General features: G+C 38.4%; 1 protein-coding gene across 1 annotated transcript in view; it reads left to right on the top strand.

Annotated features, from left to right (window-relative positions):
• The window catches only part of grin3a (glutamate receptor, ionotropic, N-methyl-D-aspartate 3A), a 52,001-nt gene that overhangs the window by 6,685 nt on the left and 19,412 nt on the right, over nt 1-25,904 (top strand). The window contains exons 2-5 of the mRNA XM_063478792.1: nt 3,307-4,022; nt 21,669-22,338; nt 23,129-23,512; nt 24,050-24,195. Of these exons, the coding sequence (XP_063334862.1) occupies nt 3,307-4,022; nt 21,669-22,338; nt 23,129-23,512; nt 24,050-24,195 (1,916 nt within the window). The remainder of the gene's footprint in view (nt 1-3,306; nt 4,023-21,668; nt 22,339-23,128; nt 23,513-24,049; nt 24,196-25,904) is intronic.

The raw sequence follows: 25,904 nt of genomic DNA, 5'->3' as shown, positions 1-25,904 counted from the left end.
TAATGTTATTTCAAGTATTACAGGGATGAGAGTGTCACCTTTCAAATGTATCTGCTCTGATCTATGTGTGTAGTCTGCATTTAACTGATTATTGCAAACAAATTAGCAAATTCATTACCACCAAACAGGAAATAACTATGCCAATGAAAGAGCTTCAGACTATAGCTCAACACTATGGAACTGAGTGTTTTGTTAACAAGGTATGTCTTTTGGAACCAACCAGTGTAGAACAACTTGAAACCCAACATCAATTATTCACCTTAATAGTGAATTTGATTATTTATTCTCTGGCAGTAATGTCTTCAGACACCTGCTGAGTTCAATATTGACTCTCCTTTTATCGTGTTTCTATTCTGAGGCTCTTGAAGAATATATTTCAACTGCTATTAAAACCAACATGATCTTTCATTCATAATTTGAATACATCAGCGTACGAATAAAAAAGACTTTTATAACCTTTCATGAACATAAAATTAAATAAAACTGAAACTAGAATTAGAAATATAAACTGGAAATTTGTAGTTTCTGGTGAAATTGCCGTGTTATTGCCGTAAGCTGCAACTTGCTTTCAGGAGTCAGCTAAAAGCACAGACGCAAGTTTTACATAATAATAGTCCTGTAAGCGACCTGATGGTGGTGCTGCGATGAAAGTGGGTTGGATTGGATTGGAAAGTGCATGTATGACAGCATTAAAGAGTTAACTGTTAAGAATGGGACTGTGTTCTTTAGCCTTTAGTGAATTCGAGTAGCAGAAATTTGCATCAAGCAATATTTGTTATTGTACTTTGGCAAACCTTAAATTTGGCACGGGTGTAAAGACTAACCAGACTACTGATAAAACTTTAAGTTCAAGAGTTATAGGCATTTCACTTGATTTGGCATGATATCTCAAATCAAAGAGATGTGCAGAGAAGACTGGATTCAATATAAAGACCGGCACTGCTGTTTCATAGTTGGTCACAAACTAATGTGAACTCATAAAGTTTGAAATTTTGAGCAATCATGGTTTTAGTGTACTGGGATAGTGGCAAAATGAAACTCACTGGACACTTCATTGGATACACCTTGCTAGTGCTAAGTTCGAGCCTTTCTCTCTTTGGAAGTACCTTCATTTTTCATATCTGAAAAATTCCTCTCAGGTTTTGGTCTAAATTGGTATGATGGTATCACACAGGTGCTGCAAATTTGTGGGCATCAAATCTATGATGTGAATCTGCTGTTCCACCACATCCCAAAGGTGCTCTGCTCAAACTGGATCATTGTTGTGCCAAGAAAATATTCTCCACTCCATTACACCATAACTACCACTAAGTGTTGGTAGAAGGCAGGATGGATCCTTGTTTTTCTTGTTGTTTACACCAGATTTTGAAACTCATCAGACCAGCGAGCCTGTGTTAATCTTAGCCTCAGCTTCCTGTTCTTAGCTGACAGCAGGTGTACCAGGTGTGGTCTTCTGCTGATATAGCCTGTCATCTTCAAGGTGCAACATGTTTGCATCAAGAGATGATATTCAGCATACCATGGTTGTAATGCATAGTTATTGGAGTTACAGTTTCTTTCCTTTTGCGGCTCTAAGGAGCATGGCCATTCTCATCAGACATATGGCATTTTTATTTTAAGAACTTCCACTTACTGAATAGTTTCTCTTTTTTGGGTCATTCTCTGTAAACCCTAGTGATGATTGAGAGGGGAAATTTCAGTAGATTAGGCTAGGCTGTCTGGCACCAAAAACTATCCCACAGTCAAAGTCACTTAAATCACATTTTTCCTTATTCTGATGTTTGTTTTGAACTTTAGCAGGTTGACTTGACCATGTCTACAGGCCTAAATGCATTGAGTTGCTGCCACATGACTGGCTGATTAGATATCTGTGTTTAATGAGCAGTTGAACAGGGGTACATAATAAAGTGGCAAGTCAATGTAAATAACAGGGGGCTGGGGACTGTTTATCAGCCAGTATTTGTTACTTAATTTAATGTTAGGGGCAAAGTTCCAAAAAATCAGCAGTTTTGTTTGTAGCACTGCTACGGTTGGAAATAACACTGGCAAGGATTTGTTAGCTGATTACAGAATAACAGAACAAAGGAACCAAATTCAAACATGTCAAGTGTATGAAGACAGTTAAACCAGCTCTGACCTAAAAGGCAGCAAATGAATCTTAAATGTACTATTTAGAATGAAAAATGTCAATTAGAAGAAGAGTAATACGAAATGTGTCACCAGTGGTGCAATACATGCAATGCTGCATTACTTGCATAAAGTGCTAAATTGTTTTTACCTCTGCAGGTGGTACAGCAGATTTAAAACTTAAAGCCAGTTAGGCCGTACATTTTGGAATAAATCTATTTCATGCTTCTCATTTTACTTTCTTTCTAGAAAGATGCTAAAATTGGTGAAAGGTTTTCCTCACAGCAACAACACTATGAGACTGCACAATTTTATTGTATCAGATGAAGTCCTAGTGGTAATCAGCCACCATGTACTCATTGATCTGTCTAGGCCATTAATCAACTGCTGAAATTATGAATCACATTAATTCAACAGAGGTGTAAACTAAATTAAATGTTGTGGTGCTGAGTAGGTGAAAGGCTCTTTTGAAATGAACTGCAATTCTTAAAGTTTTAGTTCTTGATACACAAGTGACTACACATTAAAAAAATGTGATTAGTTATATTCATGGAAACAGGTAAGTGGAGGTTATCCATTACACACAGCAAACTATGTTAACTGAAGACAAAAAGTAACTACATTTGGATTTATGAACCCTTCTTTCTCCTGTTTCTTCTTCTGCTCTTCTGTTTTATTTCACTTCCTTATGCCCATCCTAATTCCTTTCTTTTTCACCAACATCATTTCTCCACTATCCTCATGTTGCTTTTTCTCACAATACCATCAATTCCAAAACCAATCATCTGATGCTGTGTCTCTCTTGCTATCTGTCTCCCATGTATAAAATCCAACTGATTCCCATCGACACTTTGTCCCCCGATCACAACATTTTTATTCCCTCCTTTATTTCCTTCTGTTTATGTTTAACTGTCCCTCCTCTCTATCTCATATTATTTAATTCCACTGCCTTTGCCATTTTCTCATCCATTTATTTTAATCCCTTAAATCTTCTCCTCCTGTCACACCTATTCACCTCGTTCCTTTTTAAATGCACTCCTCCACTTTTCAAAATCACATTTTTCCCGTTTTTTTTTCTGTTACTTCAACTTTTCCCCTACAACTTTTTTTTTTATCTTCCACTCCATTTGCCAATTCAACTCCCATTACACCTGTCCTCCTTTTACCAACTTTTCACAGAATCCTCTACATTTCCAAATGGCGATGCGAACTGTGGAGGCTCCACAATCCCAGCTGCTCTACACCCTGCTGATGATGAATGGCTGGTGGGACATCAGCATTCTGCTCTGCCAGGAATGGAATATTAGTGACTTCCTTTTCCTCATCAAGAACAACACCCGCTTTCACCTGGGCACTCTTGTCAACCTGACAACTATTGCCTTAACCTCTTCAGTATCTTCGTCTGCACTATCAACCTCAGCGGTGGCATTAGGTATTGCAACCTTACCCTATTTTTCCTCTGCTGCCTCTTCTTCTTCTTCTTCTTCATCCACTTCTTCTAAATCAGACCAGCAGCAAACTCTCCTGCGACAGCTGGAGGCCCTTAGAGAACACTCATCTACAACAGGATTGGTGACATTTGGGTGCGACATTCGCGAGGTGCGACGTTTGTGGACGCTGGTTACGCGGATGACGCTTCCAGAGTTTCACTGGGTCTTGGGGGACAGCCAGAATGTGGCTGAGCTGAGAACAGAAGGGTTACCCCTGGGGTTACTGGCCCATGGGGTCATGGGATCCCCTTCTCTGGATCACTACGTCCATGACTCATTAGAACTCGTGGCGCGTGCCGTGGGCAGTGCTGCCCAGGATAATCCTGCCTTGGCACTCATACCAGGGACTACCAATTGTATGGATAAACAACAGAGCAATGGGAGCTCGGGGGAATACTTGGCAAGGTAGGGAATATACAGACACAAAGTTTCATGCAATGTCCTCTAATAAGGCATTCTATAAGGACGACTCACTTCCATAGGGTGCAATTATTATTCTGCTACTGTATCGGGGGGAAGAACAGTCAGTTTTGTTTTGTTTTTTTATATTTGCTTAGGCCAATCACAAACAATTTTGGTTGTGCAACATTTATAAAATGATGGTGGGGGTGAGTCTTCTAAAAAGTGGGTGAGAGCACGTTTTGTTGGAACATTTGCACATGGGGAAGCAAGCATTCATCATAATGACACAGCTCTGTGGAGAAATGTCTGGCTGTGTAAGATCAGGTCTTTGTAGGTCTTATAGCCATTTGAAAGAACCTAGCAGGCCAGCCGTACTGCATCCAAATCCCGATCAGAACTTGCCACTTTCAGTGTGTAGGCTGTGAGGACACATGTTGTGTTCTGTAATAAAGGAAATTTTGAAAATGGTTAGAGGATAGTGGGAAACAGATTGCCACCAGCATAGTGGATCAGTGTAAGGCTTACTATATACATGCAGTTTGCAAACCAGACAAACCTAAAAAATGTTGTGATAATTATGCCCCACAAAATGATTATTTCAGCAGCTTAACTTACATGACGGATTTTGGTATAGAAGTTTTTTCTCTGTTTCTTCCCTTGCAATAACAGAAAAAAATGATGTGTGTCAGTTCAATGTTCATGTAAAATCACCCAGGTACCACTTTACTATCTTAGCAACATACAAAGGTATTCTGACCATAGTACTAGTAAACAAAAAATATTGTCTCTTGCCTTTTTCAAACATGCAAAAAATGAATTCATTGGCAAAAATTAAAAGTTACCCAGTACCAGCCAAACATATTAAATGTGACACAGAAGACAAAATATGCACATACACTGATCTGCTTCCATTTGGGTTACCACTGCAGCACCACATTCAGTGAATATAACACGCTTGAGAGGTTGATAGAACTTTTGTGATAATCCAGTTAACTAAACTCAGTCATTCAGGATTGCTGAGTTCTTATGGAGTCCATGATTGACAGCTAGTGCTCCACTAATCTCGTCAGAACAGCAACTATGCTTGCAAAATGCATGGTATAATCTGGACCAGTAATGATTATGCTCTCTCAGTGTGACTGAGTGACTGATATAGCTTGCAGCTGCTGGCCCAGGGCAGTTTGCCCAATTACTGGAGCAGTGGCGATGCCAAAGATCAACTTATTGTATTCATATAGACTCTTGTGAGTATGATGGTTGTTATATTTTCCTTTATAGATATAGATAGGGCCCAAGCAAGGTAATCTCTAAAAAGCTCTCACTGTGCTAAAGAATCACATGTGTCATCTTTGCGTGGGATTGGATATTGGTCTATACGTATTATGGGATTCAGTGACAAATAAATTCTTTGCCTGTTGTCTTTTTTCCAAAAGATACTGTTAGCATTGTCCAGTCACATCAGTTCTTTACAGCTAAAATTCCTTGGTGTACCGAATACTGAAAAACTGCTTAGATTTTAAGCCGTATACAACATGACTTGCCTGTGAAACCTTGGTCTTGCGCTCTCTTCAAGCTCAGTCAATCCCCTCCCTCAACACTGAATCTCTATACAGTATTTCTGACACACCTTCAATTCTGTTTGGTGCATGGCCTTTCTCTCATGCCAAAGAGACATATATGTGCCCATATTTCACCTTTAACTTCAGCTTTTGCAGTATTGTGATTCTTGCTCCTGTGTAAGTTATCAATCTCACATTTGTATATTTCAGATTAAGTTTAGGAACATTTTCCTGGATGTGAGCACTGACCCACTGCCTAGTTTCATCTTTCATGGCACTCTGTAAACATTAGGTGTCAGCCATGTAACTTCTGTCACTGACAAATCATCCTCATTTGAGTCTCTCATGTTACTTGTGTACCTTCTTGTCCTTGGTTCTTGTTTTCTTTGTCTGTCTTTGATTTACATATTTTCTCTATGTACCCTCTTTTACTGCCCATCCTGCAACTTTTATCCTTAAACCAGTAATCTGCAGGATGGTGCAACATTTTAACACTTCTTAATCAAGTCTGAGTTTTGTGTACTACTTTATGTGTGCTGTGTTTTCCATAAATATGGAAATTTCCAAATTGCAAGTCAATGTTAGTCTATATTCTGTCAAAAGCCATTTCAGAATGGCCTCATTGCTCAGTCCACACACAAGCCTGTTCCTTAGTGCGTACTCCCCGACATGGCAATGCTCTCCTAATCTATGAAGCTCTGCCATATACTCCAATATGAATTCAATATTTGACTCATTCCTTTTGTAAAACCTGAACCAGCTATCGCCAGAGGTGTTAGATTTAAAAGCCTCTTTAGTATGTCTGAGATCTCATCAAAAGTTTTGTAAGCCAGTTTGCTACCAGGGCAAGTTGGAAGTTTTAGTGCCCAACTTTTTAAACAAAAGATGATCATCTATCCATATGGCCCATACTTCCAGACATTTTTAATTAGTTTTGATTCCTTTTCACAGTGTAATATCACTACTAGTCCTAGTCTAGTCTTTGTTCAACACTTTCAACACTCACATCCCCTCCTCCAGCTAGCTTTCCCATCATCCTAGCATCTATTCTAGGATGGACAGATGAAAGCACTGAAGTCGCATCAATAAAATCTGATGCTATTTTGCTCATCTGTTGCAAGGTAGGGGTGTGTTTTCCTTATCTTTGTCTCATATATTAACAGCAGTCATCAATGGATTAAACTACAAGATACAGTTTACATGGCTTAAATCTTAATCATGCAGGTACAACTCTTCTGACTCACTTATTCTGTTAAATAGGTATGCAATTCATGGTACTAGTAAATAAAAGTAGTACTATTTGCACTTTTTTTCAAATATGTAAACAATGTGTCCTTCCTCTTACTACACAGCAATAGAGTTACGTATAAAGGAGTGGCTATACATATTTTAGACCATATTGTGCAAAATAGGTTATATTATATATTCAGCAGAATATTTTGCATTCTTTGTATTACAGTAAATATCTGTTAGTGTTTCAGGGCTCTTCTTTCTGTTATTAATTAATGCACCAATTTAGTGGAGCTCAGGCTTCATTAAATTAAATATACATTTTAAACAGTAAGACTTACACAGTACCAAATCTGGGTTCTCTCCACCCAACAATTAATCAATAATATCCAAATGTACAGTGTATACATTACTCTACTTCTTTCATATCTTTCAAATGTTTACTCGAGCAGTAACAAATAATTCATACACACCTACACCGTCCTGCATTTGCACAGCATGTAGTTTATGGGGATACACACTGTAGTAGAGTCAATAACTGCAGCACTGTGGTAAAATGATAATGTGTAATGAATTGCATTTTACAGCACTGTAATCTGCAGCTGCTCCACTCTAGAGATGTAAGTGACAGTGGATGTGTGATCACCCACCGCTGCATTACAAGTACTGTTTGACCTTTCCTGCTAAGATTCTCCTCAAAACACTCGGATCAGCAGAATGAATATCCAGTGAAGGTAATTATTAAACATGGTGAGCTTGGAGGTCCTGAAGGTCCTTCCATTGCTTTACTTTATTTAAAAAAGGGTGTTGATTCATTTGTCAGTGTTTTACATATTGCAGAAACACTTGCCAAACAGGACCTTTTGTCCAGTGAGAGTCCTCGTGCAGTCTTTGACCCCATGAAAACAGGGAGAAACTACTTGATGAGGTTTACTTTCCTTTGTATGTGATAGTGGTTCTAATTCAAGCTGTTTCACACATGGGTGATTTGGAAAAGTCAGTCGCACACCTGCCTCGGGGAAATCTGAAAGTATTGGAAAGACTTATATGGAGAGGCTAGAGAAAAAAGAAAAAAAAGCAAAGATGAATGTTTGTAAGCAACCTGCAAAGATGGGAAAAAAAAGAGTTTTTCTCCCAAAATCGTTCGTTTCAGTATTTCTAAAGTTCTGAGACTGTTTGGGCTGTCTGATCACATTCATGCTAAAGGGATTAAAAGATACAGAGAGTGGACTTATATTGAGTCAGGGTCATCATCATCTGTTACCATTACATTTTTTTTCCACACTATGAAACATATTACTGTGTGGAGTCTAACAATTACATTAGTTTCGCTTTTCTTTTTTAAATCATTTGTAATCTTATTGTGGAGGCAGAGTGCTTTAGTGGTCAGATAAACTGACCCACCTAATCTTTTTTTTTGTCTTTTTTTTAAAAACAACACTGGCTGTGGTAGCTGGAAATAATAGATGAGAAACCTAGAAGGCACAAAGAGGTTAGAGCAGCCAATCAGCAATCTTAAGGGTGTTGGTCCCCTGAGTCCCTGTGCAGATGTGTGTAAATGTCATTACATCTTTGTATATGGTAAACAGACTAGTACTTGCATACCATTTTATAATCTAATTGACCAATCAGAGTTAACTCTGTATGTAGCCCACTGAATTGAGTTAAACATAATTTTTTCTTGAAAGTGAAAAGAATATATCTGAAACATGCATGTTTGGTCCATGTTAAATTATGTACATTTTTGTTATGTTTTTTTGTTTTTGTTTTTTTAGCCTATAGCAGATTTAAACAACAGAGGCTAACCCAAGGTAGTGCCTGCTGAAGTAGCTGAGGCTTAAACCACTGGCCTTCCTGTTAGTAGATGACCCACTCTTCCTTCTGCCCCTTGTATGACCACTTACAGAAATCTGCATAAGAAAAAAACATACTAAACTAATATTGAGAACACAGATCTATATTAGACTATATGTAGTAACTGTATTTTCACAAGCTGAAGAACATCAGGTACTGAACTAATCAAAATATATTTATTTTCGATAAGAGTTTTCAGGGCAGAATTTATATACACACACAGAGGCAAACTCTCTCCAAACCTTAAAAACAAAACCTGTCCAGTTTTTTTGTGTGTGTCTATCAAAATACATAAAGCAAAGCCATACTCCAAACAGACTATAAATAAACATGAATAGGGTCAGTGCTCTTACAGTACTAAAACAAGATGAGAATAGTTAGTAGGTAAAGCATGAATGTAATGTCTTCACCAAATGTCTCATGCTCTAGCTTCCTCTCACCAGAGGAAAAGCAAACGTTCTCTTTAGATAAGGGGCTTGGTTTCCTGTTGTTAGACTGATCATTCAGTGAAGTCCAACCATAAAAATACACAAAAATTCTACAAATCAATTCAACATGACCTCAGCCACACCTCTAAGGGGGTCGTTAATACAGACAGTGGCAGACTTCTCTCCCTGGACCCTGCAGTCACTCAGAAAATGCAAATGAGAGAAAATCTCAGACACATTTAACAGAAGTATCTGACATTTTTCTGAACAAAACCACAGCAGAACATGTATATAATGTTAGCTTAACTGAAATAGAGAGGCCATATCACTACCTAGCTTAGTGGTAAAGAAGCCTCTACAACAGATAGATTTTAATTGCACAGAAAGTTTATGTCAGATAACAGCACATGATCATGGACGCAAAATAGAGCAGATCATATTTTTTTCAAGTTTATGAGTGTACCTTAGCCTGCTTGTGGTCTTCACATTTTCCAGCACTCTTAGATCTCTGCAGTGTTTGTACCTCTGATCATGCTAGGAGGGTGCAGGGGACATCTTTAAGCTTTAAGGCTGGGCTATAGGCTGACCACCTCATCAGATGTCAGAAAGAGTCTTGTATTTTTTGTGCTCTTTGCAGCTTACTTAGTTGCCGCTTCTTTTTTATACCCTAAGAAAATATCAGATGGGCTCAAGTAAACCTTCAATAACGTGTTCAGCATATATGATGCAAACTTTAAAAGAGAGAAAAAAGCAATAATAATAAAAATAACGAGTGTCATTCCGGTAATAAATTGGTGGTCAAAGCAAAATGAATCTGCATACACAGAATGACAAAGGGACTCATTAACAAGCTCTTTGTGCTTCTAATGAGACACCTGAGTCCACCTGCCTTTCCAGAGTTTTGACACTTCTGGAGGCGTTAGTGGCCGCAACTGTAATCAGGCTGTTTCCCACATGAAGTCTGCTCCTTCTGCTTAGTTTTGATTTGGTTAGATGCTAAGAAAATTACTCCACATGAGTAGGTATATCCAAAGCTTAAATGTTTATTGATTGTATAAAGATTTTCTTTCTTACCATCACACTTGAGTTGAGTTGTTTTTCCTGAATGTCTTATATTTAGGAGAAACCATCAGTTTTTCCTGCAGTCTTGATCAGCCGTTGCTAGTTACAATTGACCAGTCTTGTGACATTGGTCTCACTGTTACTGAAATAAGGGTCTCAGGTTACTGCTGAGTTTGTACAGATGCTGTGTAAATGCTAGCAGAAGGTTAGCACAGGGCAGCCGTGGCACAGGTGGTTGTGTGGGTCGTCTATCAGTCAGAAGGTCAGTGAGTCGATCCCTGACTCCTCCGGTCTGCATGCCAAGGTATCCTTGGCGTCCTTATGCTGAGTTGGCCTCGATGCATCCACTGGAGTATGAGTAAATGTTGGAAAGCATGCATCTTCACATTTCCTCTCTTACTGTTAGAACTTTCTTGATCTGGGTTTCAATTATATCTATATCTATTTTTCGTTGCTAAATAGGTTAAAGGTTAACATTAAGATTACTGTGAGCTGAAACTGCAGAAGCATATTATTTATACCAGCTATTCATCACTTTTAGCAATCCATGCTGACATTTCTGTTAGCATCCTCACGTCACTTTATGGCGAGCTGTGAGTGCTGACAATTCCTTATGTGTATGTGACATAATTTAAATTGATGCAGTGCTTGGCACATCATCTAATACATCTTAATCTCATTTTTTGTCTTCTGAAAGATAGAGGTACTTTGCAAATCTCCATATACACCCACAGGACCATCGATACCCAACTGGGAACAGTGTTGGGGAGTAACAGAATACATGTACCGGTGTTACGTATTTAAAATACAAAATATGAGTAACTGTATTCCGTTACAGTTACCGTTTAAAAAGGTGATATTCAGAATACAGTTACTTTGTTGAAATAAATGGATTACACGGCGGTATTTTCCTGTTTCATATGTTAGGCTATGCCCTCTCTATTTCTGGTAATTCCACACCGGTGGAAACCCAAACAAAACACGCATTAAGAGGCTCTAATGCCTGTGTCTCAGTGTCGCGGCCCATGTCACCTCTACTTGTGGTCCACATAATGGCGTGACGAAATATTTTTAAAAATTATTGTTCAAAAAATTATTTAATATGAAGGCAATAGGCAGAGTGTTACAGGCAAAGCCCTAAAGAATGTAGTCTCATTGGCAGTGTAGCCCAGTTGTAAGTAAGCTATTAAGACTCGACTGTACTCTGTGTTCATGTTTTCCTCCGAAATAATAAGTTCCGTTGGAGCAGCATTTCAACGCCTCTCTCTGTCTCTCGCTAGCAAAGTTGACCCAGACAACAAAGTAAAGCTAGTTTTCGGCTACGAGCCCGACACGGAACTCGACGTATTAGCCAGAGGTCCCTTTACTGCGGTTCGGAGCCGTGGACCTGTTTCATATGCGCGCGGAATAGTTTTCTATACGAGATCGCTGCAAGTGCAGCCTTACCTAATGTCCACCCTACTGTTACTCATTTTATATTAAGATTTAAAAATCTAGTTGCTATTGGTATGGCGAGTAACCTTCAGTAAAAGTAATAATTCACACAGCAATAGTACATTCATGTAGTTGTAAAACGCTTGATAATATAATAGGTAATCCAAAGTATTCAGAATACATTACTCTCATTAAGTAACGTAACGGAATACGTTACAAAATACATTTTGGGGCATGTATTCTGTAATCTGTAATGGAATACATTTTAAAAGTAACCTTCCCAACACTGACTGGGAATCAATCCATTAAGCTATGACTTCAACTTTGTCAGTAAAATGACATAATTGCAGCTAATCACTATGTTAAGTAGATACTGGAATCCACAAAAACAAACAAACAAAACAAAAAGAAAGAATCTGTTTTGTAGTTCTTTAACTGCATTACATTACTAAAATTGAGCTGATAGCAGTGTAGTATCTAATGGGATATTTAAATGTTTCTTAGATTTTTAGTAATCTACAAGAACAATACACAAGTGCTGCATCTCTTTACATTCAGCCTCCTAAATACACAGTAATGTCTCTTCTTGACCCTTTTCTTACAGCGAGCAGCTAGTCAAACAAATATCTCTCCGTTTTCAAAATAATTAAAGTGTATTTACTTTTACTCTCTAGTTATTTCTCCAAATGTCTATTACAAATCTGTGGGAACATATTTCCCCCATGGTTTACACCATTCACACCCAGTGGCTTTTTAGAGTGAAGATTGTGGTCATTTTCACTCATTTCATACATTTCAGATTCAGTGAGAATTTTGTTGAGTCTGAATAACAGGTGCTTGGTGGATGAGTTGACCTGGAGGGAGCAGTTGTCACCACAGCAGTGTTGAAGCCAAAAACCATGTGACAGATGAGCAACGGAAAGATTGTAGCTGTTCTCAGTTGAACACTGAACCCTTCGGGGCATCTGTTTCATGATTATTATGGACCTGGTTGCAGCAGTGTTGCTGGGAATGCCATCAACCTCTCTCAATGGGAGAAAGCAGGTGACATATAGAGGTGTTTGCCACCAGACAGCTGTAGTGTCATGGGACTTGCGGCTGGGACACTATAGAAATAACCAGCTTTATGCTAACCCAGGTTAGTGTGGTGCATAGATATTTTTAGCATGATGGGAAAAATCTAGAATTCATAGCAAATAAGGGCCTCCAAAAGCAGTTTTACCTTATTCTAGCCGAATGGCAGTAATATGCTTACTGTATAAAAAAGTAATGACAAAAACATCAGAATAACATAGAAAATGCAGATTTATGCAAACTGGGAATGACTATGTTTTGTATAAAAATGATTTTTGTGATGCTACACTTTAAAGAGGCACATAAATCATTTAAAAAAGAAGTCAGAAATGCAAGGTCTAGCTAATCTGTGAAACAATGAAACAGATTAGTTAGCATCATAGCCACACTTTCACAGGTCACAAGGTCAAGACCAAAACACGAATAACTTTTTAAAATATTTACCCAGATGTTTCCTTCTAGGTTCTGTAATAAAACTAGCAGAGCGGATGTGAGACTTACACAGGGGCTGTAAATACTGCATAAAATGGAAGGAATTTGAGGAATATAAATTGAAAGTAATAGGAGGTAGCTGTGTACGTGGTACTCATTAATCAGTATCATCCTGCTATCTTGTTGTCTGATAGCTAAAAACTTCCACAATCAGTTTATGCTGATTATGGAAGCTGTAGTTTCATTTTTCAAAACCCAAAACAGCTGTTTAGGTCCTGCCATGATGGCTTAATTAGCTACAAAGAGAACAGCAGACCCCAGATGTCACACTTTTTGAAATAAGACATGTTCCCTATGTTACTTCCTAATAAGATACTAATCGCTTAGTTAGAATTCCTAATCCTAATTTTATGGATTGGACAAATCTATCAATAAAATCCACATAACTGCACTGTAGGATTAAAAACTGGTATATAGTTTGAAGTCTGCTTTTGACATGTTGAAAATTGAAACAAAAACTCTAAGAGATTGCGTTTTTGTACCATGACTACCAATATAAATAAATGGCTCGCTTTCGTTTACTCTAGTTAGCCTCCATCTGGGTCCTCCAACTCCACCATATATCATCTGCATACTCCGCAGTTCATGACACACTAGAATACTAACTTGTGTCAGTGTGCAGGACTGGAGCCTATTATATTAACTAACAATTATCCCACAACTCATTTCTCACCATGTTATGGAGTCATACAAACGTAAGTAGGTAGTGTAAAAAATTATGTTCTATGTGGAGTATTTGAGTAAAAGGGTAATGTTGTAATACATCCCAACACGAATTCTAAATTGGCCATAGGTGTGAATGGATAACCAACTGTTTAGGTTATCAGGTTACCCTCCACCCCATCGTCTCGCCCCATGTCAGCTGGGTTTTAGGCTCAAGCCCCACCTTGACCCTGATCTGGATATGCAGTTCAGAAGCTGGGTGGACTGGAAAATTAGAATTTTATGTATCACTGATTTGAGTATATCACATTTATCTGCAGGCGGTGTTTCAAAGAGGATTGAGTGTTTGCTTGTTTAAATGTATTGGAAAAAGTCAACATTTTTCATGGGCTTTACTTATTTTTTTCACACAACTGTAGACAGGCAGCTGTTCACTGAAATTGCTCCAGGGATAGAGAACTAATCAGCCAGTCATGCTGTAATGCGTGGCTGGTGGGTAAAATAGCCTGATCGTATGGAAGTTGGATATAGTCCATTTTCAAGTGAAAATGGTTCTCAGGAAATCTTGCAGTTTATTTCTACCAGGTAAAATTTAACTGTCTCAAATTCAAATTTAGTTGTATCAAATTCAAAAATATTGAATGTAATATGCAGACTAAATAGACTGACATACTTTTAAGATACATAAAGATTAATATTACATTATGAGAGTTTATATAATTAATTCATCTACATCTTAAATATGATTTATAGTTACTGCTGAATATTCTGCTTGACTCTGCAGTTCATATATTCAGTTTTGCTTTAATTTCCATCTCTCTCTCCATCGGGCTTTGAACCAAGAAAGATCAGTAAAGGATCAGGCTGTGCATAAACCCTTCATTCTGACATTTACATCCGAGATCTTTTCTCTTTTCTTTTTTCTATTTATCACTGCGTTCCATTCGCCGAGCACTCTAAAAGCTGGACTTTTTGTGACTCATTCATTTGGTCCTGTGGGAAAATTCTTTCAAGGCAGACCACTTTGTATTATGAGAAATGAATAGCCTAAAAGAGAGTATACTGCATAGCATCACAAAGCGATGGAGTGCTTGTGCGGGAAGTCAGTGTTCTGCAAACTGTACTGCAATCAGCTGGCAAAAAAAGTAGTTTTCTAGAAAAATGCTCAAATCTGTTACATGTAAAGAATTGTTAAAACCAAATGTTTTCTATTGCACATAATATGTTACTGCTCCCCGGGCAGCCACCAATGCAGCGCCCGGGAAGCAGTGTGTAGGGACGGTACCTTGTTTGCTTGTTGTTTCATTGAAACCTTTACTGCAGGGGTGTCCAACTTCAGGCCTCAAGGGCTGGTGTCCTGCAGGTTTTAGATATCACCCTGGGTCAACACACCTGAACCAAATGATTAGTTCATCACCAGCCATTTAAATCAACTATGTTGGATCAAGGACACATCTAAAACCTGCAGCACACTGACCCTCAAGGCCTGGAGTTGGACACCCCTGTTTTACTCCAACTGCCCATCATTTAGAAACCAAAGCCATTTAATATCTGATGGTTCTACAGATTATACTTTCATAAAAAAAAATGCATGTCCTGGGAAAAAAGTTGGCATTGTCCCCAATTTATGGATAGTTTAGAAAACAAGGATGAGTAACGCTCACATGAGGTGCATATTATAAGCAAGAAAGAAGTAACACTTGCTCTTTAGCTTATCAGTAATATGTAGTGTAATAGTCTGTCAATTTTAATGTTAATTGCAAGAGAATAAATGATGAGGACCAACCTCTGTGTTTCACAAATGTAATTCTGTCTTCCATAATAAATCTAGCTGTAGTTTGCAGGAGTGCAAATTTCCATAAATATAAAACAAGATTACCACACTCTCTGGTATAGTAGAAAGCTTGACTGGGGCAAGTCAAAAGTAAGATGCATAGTAAAGTAGCTGCAGGACATGCATACATGCTTGTTACACTTGCACATAAATCAATGTTATTTCACTTGCATTTTTTTAAAGTTATTATGATTTTCAATGTTGTTTCACTTGATACGTATTGCAACATATAGACATAAACATGTTGAGAAACCACAGTTTAATAAATCTTTTCCTTATCTATTGTTGCTGTTGCAAAACAATTGGAGAAATCCTGATTGTAATATTTTTGTTCTTAAATCCAGTTGATAGGATTAGTTTAAAACAAAATACTGGCATGTGAGGGAACTGTGCAAAAATATTGTAAACATATTTGGGTTTTTTCCAAAACTTTTAAACAATCAGTCATCAAAGATAATATTTAAATCTGATTCAGAGGACCAGGGATGTCAAACATAAGGTCCAGGGGACAGAATCTCCCCAGCAAAGACTGTGAAGGAGTTGCAGATTTTGAACTTTTAACTGCTTTTTCATAAGTTTTACAGTTTTTCCTGTCAATAAAGAATGACCCTCATTCATACTACACTATTACTATTACTAGAAATAGATAAACAATTAAATAACAGAAAGTTGCTGTTTTTTCAATACTTTATACATTTATGATTTTACAGTCGATTCACAGAAAGACAAGAAAAAAAGAAATTTTCTTTGAATGAACAAAAATGATATTTTATCATTACAGTACAGGGCAATGAACTACAGAACTTTTTCTGTAATTGTACATGTTTACCATGTAGCTTCACTGGTTTGGCACACTTGAGATTACAGTAGTCAATATGTGGCTCAATGTGTAAAATGAGTTTGACATCCCTGGCATAGATGGTTGACTGAGTAAACAATCTGATATAGTGGCTCTTTATATATTTATTTGGGCATTCAAATAATTTGGATGTCAGGTAGGGCTCACTGAAAAAGGAAAACTTGTTTTTTCACTTTTATCCTATGACGAGTCACATCTAGTTGGGATTGAGGGTTTTCCAGGGGGTTTAAAGTCAGTGTGCAAAAGTTAAAATCACACATGACGGGATAGCAAAGCCTAAGAAGATAAAGGTGGGGAAAAAATGAAGATAAAGACCTAAACCTAAGATATAAATGTCCATTTTCACAGAGGTACGCTATACACCCTTCTGAGAGTTCAGTGAGCAAAAGTCCTTTATAACCAGATATTGTGCCGAGACAAATTTCCACGGGTTATCTTATTTATTTTTTCCCCACCATAGACAATCCGTCTTGATAGAAATCATTTTAAACTGATCCATGCCCGTCAAAGTAAAGGTTAGTACCCACATGTGCCAGCTAGATGAACCATAAAGATTGAAAATGGTATATGATAAATGTCCCCTCTGAGGCTTGTATTCCCTGAACCAATGTCAGTGAAACACTTTCTGTTTGCTTCAGGCGAGGATTGGTTTAACAAGGAGGAATACTCTTGGCAGAGATTTCTATGCTGCTACAAAGGCAGCAGCATTTCCTTTTTTCTATATTTTATTTTTAAGAGCAAAATGTTTTCTTGCTTAAAAAAACATTCATTGTTGCTGATTAATGTTGTGAGAGTAATGAATAAGATGGATTTAAGTGCACTCCCATTCCTTTTCATTTAACTTGCTTGGTCAGTGATGTACACACAACAACAGCCTTGTGGTTATATTATGTTAAAAATCTTTTTTTTTTTTTTTTTTTTTTTGGGTGATGCATGAGGCGAGAACACAAGGCAGCCTTGACACTGAGTTAGTCTTGGTCTGGAAAATATATGATTCACCCAGACGTCATTCTTTGGCTGCAAATACCATCATTTTATCTTTTCATGAGGTGGAAGTGAATCACGTCACGTTGAATACAAAGTTCAACCATAGTTTTTATTTCGAGCATAGGAGGTAATGTAGCAGCTCCGGATGTAGTGAACTACAGCACGTCAGCAAGTAGTGTTGAAGGTCAAATAATTGTTTGGTATGATAAGTTGAGTGGTGAGAAATATGGAGCTTGAGTATATTGGGGCTTGGTTTAAATATTTTAGCTACATTTATGCTTGGAGATGTGCTTTCTCAAACTGAAGCTGTTTTCGTAGGAACAGGCAGGACAAACTGAAAACAAACTTAAAATTATGTAGTGTGAACTGGCAGACAAACAGGCAATGGTGGTATTTTAATTAGGTTAGTTTGTTTAAAATAGTGTTGAAATGGTAGTTAGTTGTTGAGAGCATTAATGACATCTCTAAATGTTTTTTGGAATTTAAAGTGCTCTTTATTTAAATAATCAATGTGATTCTTGGTTTTCTTAGGGATCACATTATTTAATGTATTTCCTTCCCCTTAGTGTAATCAGTCAAACTGTTTTTTCCAGTTTCATTTTGATAAACTTAGTCTTGTGTATTTTGTATTTACTTTTAACTTCCTTGTCTAATTTTTCTGATGACTTGGAGCTATATTCCCTGCTGTTTAGCATCTCCCTAAGTGCCTTGTTGTAATCCTGTTTCCTTTGTGTACTGTTCTCTAGTTCCCCATGTTTCTGTGTTTCCCTGCTTTCTCTCGTCGACTTTGGTTTGCCTTTTTAAAAAAAAATGTAATCGATGCCTGCCTTTGACTCTGCATTTGAGTCATCCAGTCTGCCTTTACAAACATTTGTGAGAGAATGGGTTTTTCAAAATAACTCATGGAATTCTAGCACAGTACTGTTATAGGTTGTCACCAGTGCAACAAGTAAGTTTGCAAATTGCAAAAGTGGAAGCGGTTAGGAACCACAGCAATTTAGCCACAAAGTGGCAGGCCAGATAAAAAGCAGGGTTGCAAAGTGTTGAGGCATGTAGTGAAATCTGCCAAAGCTCTGCTGATTCAAGAACTGCAGATTCTAACCCTCCTCTAGTATTAACATCAGCACAAAAATTATGTCCTAAGAGCTTCATGGCATGGTTTTCCTTGGCTGAGCAGCTCCACTTGGAGTAATGTGTAGGTGGCCCAGTGTTTTTGTGTGTCTCTGAACTCGATTCTGTGTTCAAAGACATCCAAAGTCAGCAGAGACAGAGCAGTCCAGTGGGTGTGCCGGTTTAACTATCCTGAGCTTGTCTGATTAGAAGAGTTCAATAGTTCATAATGAGTGGAGCCACTTAGGATCAATCCCAGTTGTAATAACTATCCTTGGAGTTCTGATTACGTGATTGGTGTTGCAGCGGTCTGACCCTTTTTTTTTAACTGAGTCCTTATGTGGATGAAACACATGGATACCAGTTTAACTTGGACATCTATATCGATTTTTGCTACAAAACTGTGCTTCCCTTTTCACAGCTACTTTTCTGAGACACCTTGCCTATATTAATCTGACAGTAAATTCAGACTTGAACTTGAAACATACTCAAATAATACAGATGTCTTGCCTAAACACATTACCTTCTATAATACGTGACCTTTTAGTAAGAAAGTGACATTTCACATTTAGCATGGAACACTTTCTGCAATGTCAGGAAACTGCGAGAGCATGACACTGGCTGCCATCAGGAGAGAGACACACTCCCCAGGTAGTTTAACATCTACAAGCTACTGTGAAAACACTGACCTTCAGACAGCTTGCTTGAGTTGTCAGGTTGGCTAAAAACCTGTAAAGGATGTAGGGAAGTTGACAAGGTGGTGGGACGGGAAATTTTTCAGTGAGCAAGGTGACACGATGGAGATATTTTGAAAAAGGTCACTTCAGGTACATCATTACCTCCTCAAGGCGTATCAAAGAGCTGTGCATCTACCTGGATGCCTGCATGTTTTCTTAAATTCAAACATATCCAATCCAGTGTGTGTCTTTCTTGTGTGTGGGTGTGAGTGTGTGTGTCTGTTCTGGTATCTGACACTCTCAGACAGCCAGTAGCATGGCTCAGTGAGGGAGATGGCGTGATCACTGGACCGTGGTTTGTCTTATGCTGTCACACATACACACACTCACAGTTAGACAGCCACTAAGGCCGCCAAGATAATACACCTCTCTGGTGTTGCTTTTACACCAATAAAGTGGAAATTATTTATGAACTAACCAAGAGTAAAACATAATTGTACATTTAAGCCCATAAATCCCAAGAAGAGAGATCCAAACATGTCTGGATAGAGGCGATAAAGAATAAAAAAGCAAGGCAGCAGAAAACTTTTTTTTTACAGCTGTGCATCCTGCAATTTACTTTATTGTACAACATGAACTGTGCTCAGTGCACTCTCAGTCTCTCTGTTGTATTTAAGATATAAAAGAAAATGGGTTTCAGCTTTCTGAGTCATAAAGAAGACATATGCATATGTCATGCATACTCATATGTATCAAACATACTGTCAGGGTAGCATCATAAACTTGATCTGAAATGATTCCTCTCCAGGCTGAGCTGATCATAAAAAAATGCAGCACTGCTATTAATGTGTGTCAAAGTCAGAAGTAGTCAGCACGGTGTTGTTGTCCTCTCCAGGATCAGGCTGGATTGGATCAGTGAGTAAACAAAGCATGTAGTGTTGACAAGACAGACTGATGATTATTTCTTGTCTTTTGGAGGGTTTTTTGTTAATGTTTTTTAAGATTACCACAATATTTCAGCCGCTTTCACCAAGTGAACAATCTCATAGGATAGGGGAAGATTTTTTAAATTATTTTTTTTACTAATTTCATTTGTAATCCAAACAATCTTTCATCTTTTTCAGTTAGCATCATTTTACTGTACCCACTAAAGTGAAGAGAAGTGAATGGAACTTTAAAATGTAACATTGAAAGGACGCCCTAAATGATACTTACAGAGCATCTTGAGAACATACAGTTGTCTACAGTCTAATAAGAACTACGTTTTCTTGAACCTTCTATATCCTATAAATTTAGTGCGAAATAGTCACAACAGTTCTCTCAAGCTGCTTTATAATGTGAAGATCATATAATAACAGAGAGAAAACCCTAGTAATCAAATGACAAAGAAGGAGAGAGACAGGACAGAAGGCGCACGGTGGGAGAGAGACAGGGATTATTAATAACTAATGATTAAACGCACAATGGTTTATAAACAAATAGTGAGTGAAAAGAGTTAAGTAAATGACATGTGATACACACATATACACACTCAGAAGTAGTGCGTAATTGTATACGGTCGAATTGATTTTCTTTTCATTGGTTATAATCCCAAACAGTTTGGAAAAATGCTCAAACTCATCCATCCATCCATTTTCTTCCACTCAAACAATTCAGGGTTGTGGTGGGGATGGAGCCTTTCCCAGCTCCCATAGGGCGAGAGGTGGTGTACACCCTGGACAGTTTACCAGTCTGTTGTAGAACTAATACTCAGAGACAGAGAACCATTCATACCTGTTAGCTTAACTTCCATGTATTTGGATTTTGGAGACAGAGAACCCACACAGCCCTGCTGTAAATGTGCAAATTCCATACAGAAAGACCCCATCCAGCCAGTGGATTTAAAACCAGGACATTCTTCCCATGAGTGCCAACCTGCAAACAGTGCTCCTACACACAAAAAATGTATATAAAAAATTTACCTATATCTCTCTTTTTGATACTTTAAATGTCTTTGATCACAAAGACATTTGAAGAGATAGACTTGATTGTGTTCAGTTTAGACAAACAAATCAAATTAGATTACAAACCTGTTCTCTTGAGACTTCCTGTAAGAATATTGTCTACAAGGGATAAAATGTGCTATTATACTGAACATCTGTATGCACTGAGCCCAGAGTTTGATTTTTGATTGACTTTTGACTGGGTATCACTCTTTGCAAACATAATAAGTATATTGTTAAACAATGTTCCCAAAATTTTAATGATGTTTGACATTAAGCATGTGTCCAGTAAAACTGTGTGTACCCTTCTGCTCGCCTTTTTTCTCTTCCAAGCTTCTTCACAGTGTTCCTCGCTCCTTTATTTCCCTGACACTTCTTGTTTTCTTTCTCTTCATTCTCCTCAGATTTGTAGCCAACACATCATTTGAGGGCCAGAGCGGTTTCATATCCAGCAACAGTCAGAGCCAGAATGTCATCTCAGAAGCCCATCACTACATCTGGTCCCTCCAGCTGGATCCCTTAGGCCAGCCAACCTGGACCCGCCTGGGACGCTGGCGCAGGGGGAGAATTCTGATGGACCCAGCAGCCTGGCCAAACCATCCAGGTTCTGGAGGAGGTGGCGATTGGCGCCGACCTCCACGGTTGCACATGCGAGTAGTGACACTGGTGGAGCACCCATTTGTATTTACCCGTGAAGTGGATTCGGATGGGTTATGTCCTGCCGGGCAGCTGTGCCTGGACCCGCTTACCAATGACTCTTCAGTTTTGGAAGGACTTTTCCAGAACCTCAGAGGAACCAATGGATCTGTTCCCACAGATCTAAAGAAATGCTGCTATGGCTACTGCATTGATCTATTGGAGAAGCTGGGGGAGGACATGGGCTTTACTTTCGATCTCTACATTGTTGGTGATGGGAAATACGGGGGGTTTAAGAATGGTCGTTGGACAGGATTGGTGGGTGATCTTCTCAGTGGTGCTGCCCACCTGGCAGTGACATCTTTTAGCATTAATTCAGCTAGGAGCCAGGTGATTGACTTCACCTCACCTTTCTTCTCCACGAGCCTAGGAATTCTGGTCAGTGTTGCTCTTCACTCTCTGGCTTCTTTTTTCCTCCTCTTTTCCTCTCCACTTCTTCTCCTAATTTCTGTTACTCTTTAACCCATCTCTCTTTGATGTGTGTCATTGACCTCACCTCAACTCTCTCCTCTCAGTATGCAGACGGTCAGTATCAATATGTTTTACCACTGCCAGCCATACATTATTGGATTCCAGTGCAATCCCATATGTGGGGCTGTTCTGGGGGTTATACAGCTTTGCAGAAAGAACTTATTATTACAATTACTGCAGCTAGTCTCAACAGCTGACAGGCATAGGGATGGTGGTAATCACTATTGTTTCTTTTTCCTAGTATGCTGCTACAGATGTAGACGTTCTGCTTTATTTACAGTGGATGTATTTTCTATTATCTGTATTTTTTTCTTTTTCCCATTCCACTAAAAGTATCTCTCTTACAAACAGCAGCGTCAGAAACAGCATTTGCTTCACAATCACTGGACTGTGAAACCAATTTTCTCCAATTGAGGCAAGGGTACTATAATGAATTTGCACCATCCCACTGTGATCTGTTTTTATTATTATAGAGTTTATTTGTAGTGAAGGGAGAGGGAGGATTGGGAGGGGGGCTGATAGGATATTTCCATAATAGTCCTAATTAATGTCTTCCAAAAACTCCACATTTCCTCTGATTTATGAAACATTCAGAACAACAGTAACTTTTGATAATTACAACATCTTTTCAGTTTTGCAATATTCCTTATGCAGTGCTTTTTCTTTTTTCTTCAATCCTGTATCCCCACCTGCCCAGGTGCGTACTCGTGATACAGCTGCACCCATCGGTGCCTTTATGTGGCCTCTACACTGGTCCATGTGGCTCGGCATCTTTGTTTCCCTCCATGTCACCGCCATCTTCCTCACTCTGTATGAGTGGCACAGTCCATTTGGTATGACGCCACGTGGACGCAACCGCGACCGAGTGTTCTCCTTCTCCTCAGCACTTAATGTGTGCTATGCCATTCTCTTTGGAAGAACAGTGGCCATCAAGCCACCAAAATGCTGGACTGGGCGTCTGCTGATGAACCTTTGGGCCATCTTCTGTCTATTCTGTCTGTCCACCTATACTGCTAACCTGGCTGCTGTAATGGTTGGGGAGAAAACTTATGAACAGTTGTCGGGAATCCATGATCCAAAGGTAAAAAACAGTATAGTATAGGAGAAAAGTCTTTAGTCACCACTCATATCTTTATATTGGTGAGCCAAAGGAAAATATACACACAGATTTATTGAAACATTGACTACAGTGGAATATATAAGGAGAAATATTCAGTGTGATATGAGTACGTCTTCTTCCTGTGTTTATATTGATATTAAATTATAATAACAAATTATAATGATAACATTTTGGTTCTGAGTTTTTTTTTGGTTTTTTTTAGGTTATTTGTTTGCTTTTGTATTTACACTGATGTTTCATTGTCTTAAAATTGTTACTCAGCAAATATACTCTTTAATTAAACACCCTTGTAGGGGCGTGTGGGAATTAAGGTGATTAATTGGTTTTCGGCAGCTCATTAAGTCACTGAATTACAAGAATGCAGGAATGTTTAGAGTCGGCATGTTCAAGAAAAAAAAAAGAAACAAATTAGTGTAAAGAAACAAAGAAAATGTAAAGCAACAAACTTTCTTGATTTGAGTTCTGAAGGTATCTTGTTTTATTTCTTCTTTCTTGCAGTTGCACCATCCCTCTCAGGGATTCAGATTTGCTACAGTGAGAGAAAGCAGTGCAGAGGACTACGTCAAGAAGAGTTTCCCCGAGATGCACGAGTACATGAGAAGATACAATGTCCCGGCAACGCCAGATGGCATACATCATCTCAAGTAGGGCTATAAGATGCATACAGGCCACATATAGCATACAGGCAGACATACATTTTTTTTGGAGGACCATAATCAAATCTTTATTGATTTATGCTCAGTCTTTACTGATCCAGGTACTGCTGTCAGCTTTCCTAATATCCGCTCAGTTAGGTAACTTCTCTAGTCATTGCCCCTGAAAATCAACTTCTGTTTGGTTACACAAGTGAAAAAAAGAAACTGCATCATCTTTGATAAAAAAAATAAATAAATAAAATAAGAGTGTGCGCATACTGAATGAAAGCCAGATTTGAAAAAAAAATGAGAAGAAAATTGCATCCCTGCTGCTGTCATTCCCCACCACAAGCCTGCCTGTTCTCATTCAGATCTTACCCTCCTCTTTTTCCTGCCACTGCTGTCATCCTCAGCCCTTTCAACATTCAACTAGCATCCCCATGGTGCATAACAGAATATAGTTTTTTTTTTGGGGGGGGGGGGGGGTTAAAGACAGCAGGTCTGCATGGAACACAATTTGAACGGATGAAACAAGATTTCTTTTTTACTGAGCTTGTAAAATGCTGATTAGAGGGAAAGCAAAAATGTCATCTTTAGAAAATTACAACTTGGCAACAAGACAGTATACAAATGTGCCGCAATACAATCCTCTGCATTGGGATTTACTTCACTAGGGACTAAGCATTATGTATATACATATGCAAGACACTTGTGTACTAACAGTTTGATAGTATATCTCTAATATATACTGCACTAATTGCACTAAAGTTTTCATAGAAGTGTAAGTATACTTGCTTTTCTTGGATTTTACTTTGGATCATATCTTTTGTCATATTTTGATAATTAATTCAATGTACTGCCTGTGGGGTGGAGGAATGTAGTCTTTTCAGCTTCAATGTTTATTTGAGGGGTAATTAGAGTGAGGTCGGCTCTAGTGAGCAATGTTTTTTATTCTTTTTTTCTTCCTAATAAGAACGGACCAACTTTCCAAAGTACACAGTGCTATGTAGAAATAATTTTTATCTTTTTTTCAATGCCAGACTGCTGTTTAGCAAAAAAAAAAATGTATTTATAGTTGTAATGTCCTCCCCCCCCCCCAATGCCTTGCTAGTGTTGACAAACAGACTAAACTCCATGCTGACCACTTCGTAAGCAATTTAATGCACTTTGACATAGTCAGGTCAGCCTGGTGAAGTTCAAACTAAGCATCAGAATGGGGAAGAAAGGTATCTTAAGTGACTTTGAATATGGCATGGTTGTTGTTGCCAGACGGGCTGGTATAAGTATTTCTGATTATCTTATGGAAGTTTCCCACAGAATCATCTAGGGAAACCCTCTAAAGAAGAGAAAATATCCAGTGAAAATGCCATGCTGATGTCAGAGGAATATGACAAGACTATGACAAGACTGAGCAATAACTCAATTAACCACTTACTGCAATTATGGTATGCAGAAGAGCATGGAGGGAGCACTCCTGTCAGCTAAGAACAGGACACTGAGGCTTCAGTTCACTCAGACTCACCAAAATTGGATGATAGATGATTGGAAAAACATTGCCTGGTTCAAATGAGTTGCTATTTCTACTGCAACATCAGGTAGGGTCTGAATTTGCCATAAAGAATAGCATAGATCCACTCTGACTTGTATCAGTGGTTGGAGCTGGTGGTGTAATGTAATGGTTGTTTTTTTTTTTTTTTTTTTTTTGGGGGGGGGGGGGG

The sequence above is a fragment of the Pelmatolapia mariae genome, linkage group LG7, assembly GCF_036321145.2.
Source record: "Pelmatolapia mariae isolate MD_Pm_ZW linkage group LG7, Pm_UMD_F_2, whole genome shotgun sequence".
In the NCBI taxonomy this organism is placed as follows: domain Eukaryota; kingdom Metazoa; phylum Chordata; class Actinopteri; order Cichliformes; family Cichlidae; genus Pelmatolapia; species Pelmatolapia mariae.
This window is presented reverse-complemented; position numbering and strand designations above follow the sequence as displayed.